General features: G+C 46.6%; 6 protein-coding genes across 6 annotated transcripts; 3 read left to right on the forward strand and 3 right to left on the reverse strand.

Annotated features, from left to right (window-relative positions):
* Nucleotides 1-713: 713 nt before the first annotated feature.
* LY89DRAFT_318706 (uncharacterized protein) lies at nucleotides 714-1,957 on the reverse strand. The gene is made up of 2 exons (XM_018206695.1): nucleotides 1,690-1,957; nucleotides 714-1,512 (listed from the first exon to the last, which is right to left on the reverse strand). Exons 1-2 carry the CDS (start codon nucleotides 1,753-1,755, stop codon nucleotides 796-798), a joined length of 783 nt encoding a protein of 260 aa, XP_018063409.1. The 5' UTR covers nucleotides 1,756-1,957; the 3' UTR covers nucleotides 714-795.
* A 2,431-nt stretch (nucleotides 1,958-4,388) lies between these two features.
* Nucleotides 4,389-4,985, forward strand: LY89DRAFT_741353 (uncharacterized protein; the record flags this gene model as incomplete). The annotated part of the gene is made up of 2 exons (XM_018220694.1): nucleotides 4,389-4,531; nucleotides 4,697-4,985. The coding sequence occupies 2 exons, from the start codon at nucleotides 4,389-4,391 to the stop codon at nucleotides 4,983-4,985; spliced, it is 432 nt and encodes a 143-aa protein (XP_018063410.1).
* A 112-nt stretch (nucleotides 4,986-5,097) lies between these two features.
* Nucleotides 5,098-5,413, forward strand: LY89DRAFT_741354 (uncharacterized protein; the record flags this gene model as incomplete). Its single annotated transcript, XM_018220695.1, has 2 exons — nucleotides 5,098-5,277; nucleotides 5,330-5,413. The coding sequence occupies 2 exons, from the start codon at nucleotides 5,098-5,100 to the stop codon at nucleotides 5,411-5,413; spliced, it is 264 nt and encodes an 87-aa protein (XP_018063411.1).
* A 2,715-nt stretch (nucleotides 5,414-8,128) lies between these two features.
* Nucleotides 8,129-8,826, forward strand: LY89DRAFT_318777 (uncharacterized protein). The gene has a single exon (XM_018206696.1). The coding sequence runs from the start codon at nucleotides 8,247-8,249 to the stop codon at nucleotides 8,697-8,699; it is 453 nt and encodes a 150-aa protein (XP_018063412.1). The 5' UTR covers nucleotides 8,129-8,246; the 3' UTR covers nucleotides 8,700-8,826.
* A 121-nt stretch (nucleotides 8,827-8,947) lies between these two features.
* LY89DRAFT_724594 (uncharacterized protein) lies at nucleotides 8,948-9,979 on the reverse strand (the record flags this gene model as incomplete). The annotated part of the gene is made up of 2 exons (XM_018218911.1): nucleotides 9,716-9,979; nucleotides 8,948-9,650 (listed from the first exon to the last, which is right to left on the reverse strand). Exons 1-2 carry the CDS (start codon nucleotides 9,865-9,867, stop codon nucleotides 8,948-8,950), a joined length of 855 nt encoding a protein of 284 aa, XP_018063413.1. The 5' UTR covers nucleotides 9,868-9,979.
* A 519-nt stretch (nucleotides 9,980-10,498) lies between these two features.
* Nucleotides 10,499-11,410, reverse strand: LY89DRAFT_741356 (uncharacterized protein; the record flags this gene model as incomplete). The annotated part of the gene is made up of 2 exons (XM_018220696.1): nucleotides 10,499-10,742; nucleotides 10,923-11,410. 2 exons carry the CDS (start codon nucleotides 11,408-11,410, stop codon nucleotides 10,499-10,501), a joined length of 732 nt encoding a protein of 243 aa, XP_018063414.1.
* Nucleotides 11,411-12,538: the final 1,128 nt, after the last annotated feature.

Here is a 12,538-nt window from a genome sequence, read left to right on the forward strand (position 1 = left end):
CTGCATCACGAGGAGTTGACGGGACTGAACTATTGAGTATGGTCAATAAAACAAACAAGTAATCTGTGTTAAATGTTTTACTTAGAATATGTGCAGCTTCGTGGCAAAACTTTGGAAGGACATCCAGGAAGAAATATATTTGAGTGTGATGAATGGACACGTGACCATACTGTAAAGATAGGTACCTACCTAGGTACACCTGCAGGATATGCGGATGAATGACTTTCCCTCAAAGAAAGAAGAAACTCGACCTCAGATGAGAACACTTTACTTCTCGGAAGCCAGTGTTATTTTGGCTTTCTTTTCTCAGAATCTGCATAAATTCTACCCCGCACCGGTATCAACTCTGTGCATACACTGCCACTTAGCTGCGAGAGGATCTTGTGAACCATAACTTATGGTTAGCTTTACCAAATACTCCTGTCTAATCCACTTTGTTTATATATTGGAAGGACTACTTGGTGGTAGCCTTAGTTCACTTGAATCGTTCCCAAATTTTGCGAGTTTACCCCGCCTCAGTATCAACGCAAGAAAAATCGCAACAGCTCCTCGATTCATCTTATAATTCATACATACACGCACACACACGCAAGAACAGCGACAAAAAGTCAAAAAGTCATAAACTCACATAAAATACCAATATTTGCCTATTCATTCATTCTGATCCCAACGCGCATGTTCAAGTTTTCTCCCACCCAACCCAAACGCCAAAAAGTCAAAACCGCCCACCCACCCATCCATTTCATAACTCATCAAAAGATCTTAAATCAATCTATGTACGCATCCCATCTCCCCTCAAACATGACGATACTCCTCCCCCCACCTCGGCTCCATCTTAACCACCCCCCTCTCCACCACCTCCTGACTCTGCGAATTCCCCAACCCCTGACTCTGCTCCCAGTAACTCGGATTCGAAAAACTCTCAAAGCTACCCGTCCCCATCACACCACCCATCCCTATTTCCAGCCCCAAGCTTGGGAACGGGACTTCTCCAAATAAATGATTCGCGCCCAAACCTGCATCGAAACTTGTCGCAAAGTCGCTGAAAGAATTATCAGGATTTTGGTGGTTGTTAGATGGCGAAGGAGATACTGATCTCTCCATGCAGTACCGAGGAGTAGAAGCCAGAGGCGTCATCAGGGATTCGCGGCCTGGTTCTGCTTGGGGGATTTGAGCTTGATGATGGCCGCGTTCGCGCTTGACGAGCATACTGGGATGCACATCTGCGGTGCTGTCGACGGTGCCTTCTCTCGAGCTTTCTTCTTCATCATGCTCGATCTCTGCTTTCGCATTGCTTCCTCGTTTTACTTTCTTGGGAGATTCGTTCTTCTCGACTCGTGACCGCTTGGGGCCGGTGGTGGTATTGCGCGGACGAGGTGCTGGGGCAGGGTGAGAGGCTCGGTGGGCACGTTCAATTTGCTTCTTGAAGCGGGAGTATCGCATTCGGGCTGCATGGCCGTTGGTGATGGTTTGGGTCAGGATGGGGTCTGCGGCTACCAAGTTCCAATCGATCTGAAGTCATTGGTCAGCTTGGCTGCTTGAGGGTAGGCAGAGGAAAGGCTAGCCAATAAGTAGAGGGAAGGCTAGCAAGTATGGTAGGCAGTAATTGGGGAGGTTGGGTGGCGAATCGGAGGTGAGAAGAAGTGGGGATCTGAGTTGAAGATATGTTGTGAATAGCTGTGAACTTACGTCTTTCAGACATTTTTGCTTGAGTATTGCATACAGCAATTCTTGAATGGCAGTATCGCTCGGCATGGCCTTGGTTTTGCGGAGACTCGCCAGTTTGAATGTGAATTGGGTATATGGGAGGCTGTTTGGTAGATTGTGAGAGTAAGTCGAGGCAATACTCGAGCTTCAGAAGTGCGAGAACCTCAGTACTTCTTCGATGGGCAGGAATGCTCCAATGACCAAGGAAGTGCGGAATGATCTTCTAGAGCTGGAGACCAATTCACAGTGCCATGAATTGCCCAATAGAATCAAACTGGCGGTGTGCAATGGCTAAGAAGGAGTTGTGAATTTCGGTGAGGGGACCAAGTAGAAATATCTCTCCCGCTCACGACACTCGCGCAAAGAATGGCGGGGGCTGCGTGCATGAGATACAAGTAGACTAAGGCTTCACATAAGGAGCTCCTCTTTCTCATTCACAAAGACTTCTTTCTCATGCAAGATGGCCAGTTGAGCGGGCACTTCCCAATCTTCTTGTGTGAATTCTGCAGGGTGACAAGAGGATGCATGCTAGTGGCTCCAGATAAGGGGGCACTTGCTCGAGCCGCTTTTAAGGTGCTTTTAAGGTGTTTGAAAGTGCCGGTGAGGGACATGACGTTGTCGCTGTTGCCTGATAATGGAGATAGGTTATTGTGGTGGTGGTTGAGAAGTGCTGGGTTTGTAAGAGAGGGAGAGTTTCTCGGGCGTGACATGGCTGCAAACTGGTTCGATGTTGGCTGTCGGGTCGCGCAGGGTTTGGCGTGTTTGCCGTGCTGTGTAAAGAGCTTGCATGCTGCTAGTAGGGGTGCATGCCTGAAAGCGCCGCTGAGTGGTCAGCAGCGAATGTCAAAGCGGCGAGAACTTCTCGAACCTCCAACTTCAAAGAACCAGAGGGACCTGCATCAGCTTGCATATTCTTGCATCCCCTTCTGCATATCGTTACTCTTTCAACTCTTAATGCATACTGGGAGTTCCCGCTATGGTGGCTCACTTTTCTTTGCGCGGCTGCCCTGGATGTGGTTATCATGATGAGTCCGCCCTGCGCAATCCGGGGAAGAAAGCCGGTGGCTGGGGTTGGTGCAACAACGTGGAGGTCCAAAAGAAACTACCCAAAAGGAACGATGCAACAATGCGACGGCGGGGAGCTTTGTGACTCATTATTGAGTTATCAATTTGAGATACGGGTTGGTGGAGAAATGATAGGTAGATGTAGCTTGTCGGAATAGAGGTCAAAGAGCTCTAATGTCAAGATCTTGGAAGATCTGATTTTTCTTGCCTTTTAATTAATGATTGGGAAAGAACCCCAACGAGGAAGTATCAATCCACTGAGAGCCTTGTCGAAAGTGACTTTGAGTGGCAGCTAGCCTTTTGAGTTTGACCGCTGCGGTTACAGTTCACAAGGCTGGCATATCTGGGCTCATCACCTCCCTATCTTTCTCTAATCTCTCCCCAACAACACAAATCGATCGTCTTCCCTAGAAAATACACCAGAATTCGCCCAGACTGGCCATCTGCAGCTTACTTCTCTCCTTCGAGTTACCCGACGAGTTACCCGACGACGAATTTGAGTTTCTTTCCAACCACCCGGCTGGGATACTTGAAATCATCGCCTCTTCATCCCTGAACAACCTTTACAACACCTGTCACCACAGCAACCAGCCACCAGTACATATTTCAAAACTCAGTCCAAACATCAAGAAGATTGGGGTTTGTCTTTGTTCATTTTCGGGCAAGCTTGAACAGCCTCTCTTTGCCACTTCGTCACATTACTGCGCCACACCACCACCTGCCACCCCTTCACTACACAGCTCAACTTCCATCTGGCAGATCAAAAATCTTCAGTCTCCATCTTCGAGAGCACTTTCAGTAAGTTATCTCTACGCAATCTGTCCTTCCTTGCTTCCTTCCTTGACGAACGCCCGCCACTTGAGACTAAGGCACTTTTGAGATCCAAGATATCTGTAACTGCCCAGTCTCCCCTTTAAATAACCTTGGACATATCTTCTTGATTCCGCCACCTCTTTTATCTCACAATAGCTAACTGACCGACAGGACTCTGGTGCTCAACCTATCTGGCGGATCTTCAACTACTTGGCCCCGTCTAAGCGCAACAACGGCTCACTACAACGCTATACCTCAATCAGCTACCAATCACTCATAGTACCACAAAACTGAAGTGACGGCTCAGACTGGGAATATTCTGGCTTTCCATCTTCGTACTAAGGTAAGTCTTCCGGCCACAATCACTTCTACAACCAACCCCCAACTTCCTGCCCGACACTTCTCAATTTCTCCTCCACTCGCTTGTGAGTGGCAAAGGCACTGCTTTCACTTCCTTGAAATAATCACTCCTTGTACATCTGCATCTCAGAATAAGGCTCTGCTTCCGACACATTTTCAGAAGCTGATAGAATAGTTAAGGATAGAACGATTGAAAGCATCTACACTCTTAAGTAAAGGAAACTATTCTGAATACGGCAAATTCTCTGTTCTCACCTGGCACACGCAACTTGGTTATCTCAGTGCAGTTTAGCATAGTCTCTGTGAGTTCTTTCTTCATCAATACTCCTTCAGACAATCAAGCCTCAAGTTCGACGTGTCAACACTTGCTGAACAACCACTTAGCCAGCTCTAGAGCCCCTCCCTTATCACCGACATCCACGTCTACATCAAAAGCTTCCAAGATGCCTTCTCAATGGGATGCCAAGGCAGACCGTGATCTCCTCCTAGCCATCATAGACGAAGGTGCTTTGAAGTCAGTCCTGTGGCCAAAGATCGCGCAAAAGATGAAAGACAGAGGTTACACATTCTCCCACGAAGCATGTCGGTAAGTCGCTCATCTACTTCCACCACAATTCACCCCACTTCCTCAATTTCGATATCCGTCGCCTACCCCGTCGCTCAATATCGTTAAGTGTCGGGCATACTTATCCACGCTAATCACATGACCCACGAATTCCTCACCCCCAGCTAACCACCCTCTCCCACACAGCCAGCACTTCCAAAAAATCCGCAAAGAAGCCAAGAGTCCCTCTAAGTCCGCGACATCCACACCACGCAAACGTTCCACCAACGACACGCCCACCTCCTCTTTCAAATCCAGCAGCCAAAAGACAAACACCACTACAAGCTCAATCTTGGACGACGAAGACTTCGAGACTCCAACCAAGAAACGCAAGAAGAACGAACATCCAATCAAGGAGGAAGTCGATTTCCAGCAAGCCTACAGATTCAAGGCAGAGAACGAGGGAGAGATCATAGACATTGAGAGAGAAGAGTGAGTTCCTGTTCTTCGCGCTCAGGTTCGACACTGAGGTCCTTTCCAATCCCGGTTCTTGTGCTCGATACTGAGCGGATGCTGATCTTTATAGCCTCTACGAATCCTAATACAAGATGAAGCACCTCCACCGTGTCGTTCTTGCGCTCTTCCTTTCCGTCTGGCTTGCGCTGGTCCTGGAGGTTTACTTTGCGACCAAGATCCCGGCCAAATTGAACACTGCTGTGCTGTTGATCCTTTTCTGCTCCTCGGTGAAGTTCCTCGTCTGCCTGCTTCTTCTAGGACAGATTATAATGGTACGTGTTTCGTCTGAGCTTCGAAGGAGAGCGAATTACTAACTTGTGATAGGAGGATTGGAAGATTGAGCGGGAGGCTGCGGTTAGAGAGCGTCGACGGGCAGTTTTGGATGTTGTTTTAGAGGACAGTGATTGATACAGGGGCGGGAATTTGTTTGCTTGGGCACGTTTTTCTTTCTGGGGGACGTATGGGGGTCTGCGTACATAGTCCGTCTGCTTCGGAGACATTGAATGGACACACATCATGACTGAACATTATGTGCAATGAGTGATTTTCTCATGTGATGCTTTGAAGAGTGTTGGTGCAAAGAATGTTCGTCTTTTGCAAGGCCAATAGAGGATTGCCTTTCGTAAACTAGATTTTATGTGTTTGATTATTGAATTCCTTCCTCAGTTAAAGACTTCTAGCATGTAGAAGAGCTCTGCTTTAGACGTAGATTGACGATATGATTTTTATGCTCTGCCCAGATTTATAATTCAAAGAGTCTGTATCTTCAAATTTGGGTAGCTCAGCAAAAGAGATTACTTATGAGCAGCAAAAGTCATCAATAAATGAGAAATACTCAACTTCTTAGTACACAACTTACGCTCAGCCCAGCATCAAACCAGGAACCAAACGTTGTTATTTTAGAGCAGCTCAGCTGATTTCCGTACATCTGAACAGTGAAAGTCTCCTACCCAGCAGAGATACTCTGCTCCACGCCTACATGGCTTAGTTTCTACCTCAGGCCCTCCTGTGTGGAGTTGAGGTGTCCATCGTAAATTGACATCGTTGGACAGATATAAATCCTTTCCGACTCCTTAGGCGATCTTCTATTTCATGCAAACAAAGGTCGCGATGCTCTGTGTGACCACCAAGATCTGCGCGCATTGCGCAGAACGCGCGAATGGCGCAATCACCGCAATTTGCGCGCGGAACATAGAATGCACCAAAAACACAGAAATCCAAAAGAAAGATCGTCCATTGTCACCGGCCAGAAACACAGACTTCATAAGACTCACAGTGCTTTCATCTCAAGCTTCTTTGACAGCTTCTCTCTATTCTGTCTTGATATGGGAGAACGTTCTTGGACTTCATCTCGCTAACGCCCCTTTCTTGTTTAGCCGATCACGTTTTTCTGAGGAACTGACGTGCAGGTTGATTCCTTATTAGGGATATCCCGGTTATTAGTTTATAACTTTAGGAGTAGTTTGTGAGTGGTGGATAAGGAAACTGCACTACTCTCCTCACTGTCTTAGAAACAGTCCTCACATATCATTTCTTTTTATGCAAGAAAGAACTTCAGAAGACACGATCTTCAAGACATCTATGAAGAAATTTCCAAGCATTACATTGTCTAAACTACATGAGCGGTATCCTGCCCATAAGCGGAGTCTTAATTCCTTTTGTAGATGAGGTCTAAAACACTCTTGAAGAATGTTAGGCTTCTATGGCTAAGCGCTTGACATCATTCCTAGCCATAGATAAACATCGCCTTGGATATTCTGACTCATCACATAGTTGTAATAGGAAGATGATACACACACGATGTCGAGTTTACCCACATGGAACTTCGTGCGCGGGTGTGCTGGGAAAGGGGGACAATGCTTCGATTTCGTTCTTGATAGCTGTGAGGCGGGGAGCATGCAGTAAGGTGGAAGTACACAGTCTTGCGATAGAATAATCTACAACGTAGTGTTAAACTTGAAAAAGTGTGTTTTATTCATTTCTCGGTCTCATCACCTTTTCCTCCAAGAATCTTATACATTGCCACTTTCTCTCAGACTTTCCAAGAACTTGAATCCACTCATACGTTGATAAATTCTATAAATAGGAAGTGTCAGAACCATCGTATTGGAATTGCCGTGCTCTGTTGCGCTTACTCTGTTCTTGACCATCTCTGCCCGTCAAATGGTTCCTTCATCTGTTATCCTTCATGAGAGCGACTCCAGCACTGGATTCGAGTATTCCAACAACTCAAAAATTGAAAGGCTTACCAAAAGTAATGAGAAGCTAGAGACTTGACAAATTATTGGTATTCTGACATATTTATAGGGGCATATATTTCATAACGCAGAAATTGGTACGTTGCATAATATTGTTCTAGAGTTTGTGAGACAATATGCACTAAGTCCTAAGTATGAACTTAGACTTCAGCGACAAAGTGGTGTAGGAACGATTATTCCAATCTTCTTGAACGATTCCAAGAGATTTCTGCAGTATAATCTATATCTATTCCAAAGTATTACCGCTCGTTTTGGCGGAAGAAGTTTCAGCGAAGAGGCTTCATGGGCACTGCGAATGAGGGGCAATGAGGGGCAGTCACGTGAAACGAGAACGCGCTAAAGCGGAGCCTGCAGAAGGGCAACACAACACAGGATATACCAACACAGCTACACAGCATCATGAAGATATACTCCCAAACATCCGACTTGACGCGAAAGATGACAAACCTATTCTCAAGGAAAACGGTAGAATGAAGAGCGAAGGAGAACAACAGATTTGTACGAGCTTGGCGAGAAGACGGAAGACGCGTCCTAGACCTGGTAAGAGAAGCCTACATTCCACTCAACGCTGACTGATAGCAATTTACACCGCGTAAATTGCACCATATAATAGCACCAAAGCCTTCTCACTGGAGAATAGCCATGGACCCGTCCTCTCGCGCACAACACGCAATGAGCTTCGAATATCCAGCCTCGAAAGAGAGAGAGATTGCGACACCATATTCTAGGTTGCGGATAGTTGGACATATCAGCAGATCTCACGAGAAAACTCTCCGAGAATGCAAGGAGATAGGTCGGATCTGCGTCTTACAGTGTGACTCTGCGAGAGGCAGAGGTCTGCCAACTATCCCCGAGCCGAATCATCATCCTTCGTTCCACGATGTTGCACATCCCAAGCCTTCCTAGAAGAGCCTCTGGAATACCAAGAACTCCAGTTCGTTGAATTGTAGAAGGAGATATCATATTCTGCCGTGTCTCGTGGTATGACTTCAGCTCATACTCACAGTCTTCAACTCGCGCTTTCTTTGCTTTCTCTCTCAATCTCGCACTGGCGGACAGCGACAGCAATGGGAGGCATCTGCAACGCTGGGAACGGCTACAGAGCCGATACTCTGCCACTTGATATGTCTCATACGCGCATTCAGAGAGCAGACTGTACTCCTCGCTTTACTGGCAACATCTCCGAACAGTACAAAGTAATCTTCCTCCTTTCGTCAATTGCAGCGGAATATGGCAAATATGTAGCGCAGATAAGTTGGCTTATTTTATTCCCAGCTTGTGTGCGCTATCTGTTCTTGGTGTTTGTTCAAATTTCTTCCCATTTGATGTGGAATACTTCATCAACGCGTTTGGTTCATTGTACTGAAGAGACACAGCGACTTCACAATCAGCGCGATTCACCTGCCCAGCAGCACACTTTAGGACAGCTTCGCTAAGTTTCAGAGCGTCGCCTCTTGAGATTCAGGCTTGGAAGTATATCACAACGCTCTTCATCGCATTCAAAAACATCTCAACAACATGCAGAAGGAGAATAGCCCGTGTATATTGAGCAACATCTGAAATAGTGCACAGATGTTTCAAGGTCACAATAATGAGCGATGACGAGGACGCAAGCGTAGAACCAGCTACTGTTCTCAGCTTCTAAGAGGGTGGTCGGTGAAGTCCATAAAACCCTCTCTCAAAGTCAAACATGCCGAATCCCCAAGCCTTTACACTGCCTTTGCTTCCTCCTTTCAAGTACCAATCTCCTCGCTCTCACCCCGTTACGATCCTTATGCACGGAGCACTCCTTGACACTGCACACCTCCAGCAAAGTATGCTCCTTAATCGCGTCCATTACATCTTGATGGAACTTTCGATTTGCTCCCACTGCCTCAATCCAGAGCATTTCTCTGTTCGTATCTGCGAAAGAGTCTTTGGAAAGAAATGCTACAACCATCTCATCAACGAAGCATTCCTGCATGGAAGAGCCCTCCATTGTGTTATCATATACGTAAGTCACTTCTTCAATACTTGGAAGTCGTGTATCCAAAGACATACACCGTCGAACTTGGTCGACGGCATGCATAGCGAGTTTCTTCATGTCGAGCATGTCTGCTAATACGTAGACACTGCAAAGTGGCAAACAATGGTCGACATCCGCGACGTAAAGATCATGTTCCTCGGGACAACGAAGTCGCCTAGTCAAAATCCATTGCACAAAAAGCGGAAATCCGAGGGGATTGGCTTCCCTGAGGCGAACTTCCTTTGTGCAGCTCTCCTGGAACCCTCCCTTCAAAGCAGCTTGGAAAAATGGGGAGTGATCGCAGAGAAGTTTTTCTGGCAACACCCACGGCTGCTCGACGTCACCAACGAAGATGCTCACGAAGTTGTTGGTTACAAAATACCTAAGACAAGTTAGGATTGTGTTCTGTGAGGTGGTCTTTCCGAAATTTGTCCTCGGTCAACTCACTTGTCAATTGACTGCAAGTTCAGATTCTCTTCTTCGTGAACCTTGAATTGTGACTTAATGCCACTCAGCGAATTCTTCATCTTCCCACAACAACCAGTCTCATCGTCTGACTCTGACACAACTTGATACTCCATATCTGAGTCCAAGTCCATGATTAAAGCAGGCTTGTGAATGTGTACTTGATTTTGCAACGGGGATGAATATATGAGCGATTTTAGAATCGTCTAATTATCAAAAATTTAAGACAAGTCTTTGAGAGCAAAGAAAAGATCGAAGAATTCGCATCGAAGAGAAGACCTGCTTTTATGTTCCCCGCCTGTGTTTGGGAAGTTCAAACGGCAATGGTTCGATCCTCGATGAGAAAGCGCTGTGGCTGATTGAGTTGCATAAGCAGCATCCGAGGCAACTTTTCTCGATCATCTGCATATTTTACGGTGTTTCCACTCCCGGAAACATACATCATCGGTCAATTACTTTCTTTTTCATGTGGAGTTGGCCGGTCGAGTTGGTGTGGGAGGACTTTCCAGGGAGATGCAAGTTCGCCTCTTTAAGTTGGGAATTGATTGAGCGTTGAGTCTCCGTCCGCGGGAAGTTGCCATCAAAGACTATTATTTAATTTCTTGTTCTCGGAAAGGTGTCGTTTTGGACAAAAGGTTGAGAATTTGGGTTGGAAATCTGTTCTCAGTGCGATGAGAGGTGAAGACTTGTGGCTCGCTAAGTAATTTCATTGGATGGATATGCTCTATATACACAACAACCACAGGAATATGTAGACCTGAATACTCAAGTATGATCCTGCCACGCATCTACATGTGCACTCGAAGACCTCCTCCTCCGCTCCAGTTCCTCAGCTGTCTCAGCAGCCGATACTTCACCAGTTGCCTCGTGAGGCTCGTCATCTTCCTCTGCCAGCTCTGTCGTGGCGATCGTCTCATCCGAGAGAACTGATTTAGGACGTTCGACATAGTTGACGTCCGACTGAGTCCATGGCAAGTGTGCTCGGCAGTCTCTGATTAGACATGCTGCCCTTGACATGCGCAAGTGAGTTTGCTCAGCTCTTCGAACGTCAAGGCAGAAAGTCTCATGAGACGCAATCAGTGATGCAAGAAGTACAGAGTTGGCTCGGGTTGATGTTGAGAAAAACAGGCTTGTGAAGAGCTATACTAAGAACATGAGCAGTATCCGGGATGTTGGCAGCTTGTCGTACAGATAACGGATCTCAGCCGGTAAAGGGAGCCAGGCAACTTGCCAATATGGCCGTCGGCAATCCTCATACCAACTTCGGGTCTCTGCTGCGAGAACGGGGAGGCCGAATTGTATCGCCAGGACGTATAAAATACACCATTGAGAGATATGGGTTTCCGAATTCTGCCTTCCAGTGTCGAGATCCTCCAAAGGATCATTGTTCATGTGCCTAATAAGTTGGCCGAAGACACGCGCCTCCAGAGAAGGAAGCTGGATGTGGAATTCATCATCGTCTATGTATGTGGTGGAAGCTGCCTGAAATGCTCTGAGTGTAGTTCCGGCAGGAATTGGTGCCCTTAGAGTCAAGCATTGAGGGTGTGTCTGCCCTACGAGGAGGTGAATGGTTTGAAGCTCTAAGGGACAGCACGGGCTGCAAAACTCGTCAGTGATACTTTCCGAGCAGAGGTAAGGAATGGAGATGATTGCTGACCATGAAGCTGGAGTAGACATGCTGATGGATTGTATGTAGAATAGGTCGATGTTGAGACAAATGGACAGAGGGCTCGATTCAAATGATCAGAAGGTTGAGTTGTGTTGCGGTCGGAGACTGAAGACAAGAAGAGATGTCTGGGTATTCGAATTTTAACGTAAAGTCAGAGGAGATGAAGCTCAAAGACCGAAGATCATGAATCAGGCGTGAAATCTCTCGTCCACTTGGGCATTCTCTTACATCACGTCCCTACCAATATTCGTTCACAACCTCACCAAAAAGAACTTGCTCTTCCAAGGCTGCCTACACGCTCGAGAAATGACATTTTCACCGCCCAACGCCACTTTTTGAGAATATTTGTAAATAAGCAAGGTACTCGATGAGTCAGAATAGAATAATCACGGCACAACGCCCGAAAAGGGGCAACTTGAGGATATATATGCCCAAATATAGAATCCAGCGGGTTTCACAAAGGGCTTGCCATGGAGAGGGAAGACAAGGAGACCAGCATTTCCATTGGCTTGGTCTGCAGTTTCCTGCACCGACTGGCCTGGGTAGCACACTGGGCAGTTTCATGGGAAGCGGCCTCTTGGGCTGTTCTGACGGAGACTTCACGATGGTCCTGAGAACTTCCTCAATACTGTATTTCACTTTGGAGAACGACATGGACTTGGAGAGCTATGATGGCCCCTCTTAAACAACAATGAGGGCAGCTTGAAGTTCATGACACTCAAGAGCGACTCAGGTTTTCAGATGCTAGGAGGATGCCTCACCAGCAACCACAGCGAACATTTCCATACGATCCGAGTTGTAAGGCAAAGGTGAATTACATAGTGTACAAACGAGAAATAATAATAACAAGATATTCCCTTTTCAAGTTACTTAAATTTTTTAGTGTTTACACTAACGGAAACAACCAAATAACACCCAAAACAAGCTAAGGCATGCCTTGCCGCCACTTAGAATCAACATCCACGATCTTAACGCAAATCCAAGATGCTTAGAGAGGTGGAATATGCAAAGAGAGATGCATTTGGTCACCGAGTTGGAGCCATAGATGCTGATTGATCGTGGAGTAAGTTGATGGAGACATTGTTGGGCCATGGGACGTACACTTGCAGGTCACGGCTGTTGTCAGGAGGGTAGAC

The sequence above is a fragment of the Mollisia scopiformis genome (assembly GCF_001500285.1).
Source record: "Mollisia scopiformis unplaced genomic scaffold LY89scaffold_30, whole genome shotgun sequence".
In the NCBI taxonomy this organism is placed as follows: domain Eukaryota; kingdom Fungi; phylum Ascomycota; class Leotiomycetes; order Helotiales; family Mollisiaceae; genus Mollisia; species Mollisia scopiformis.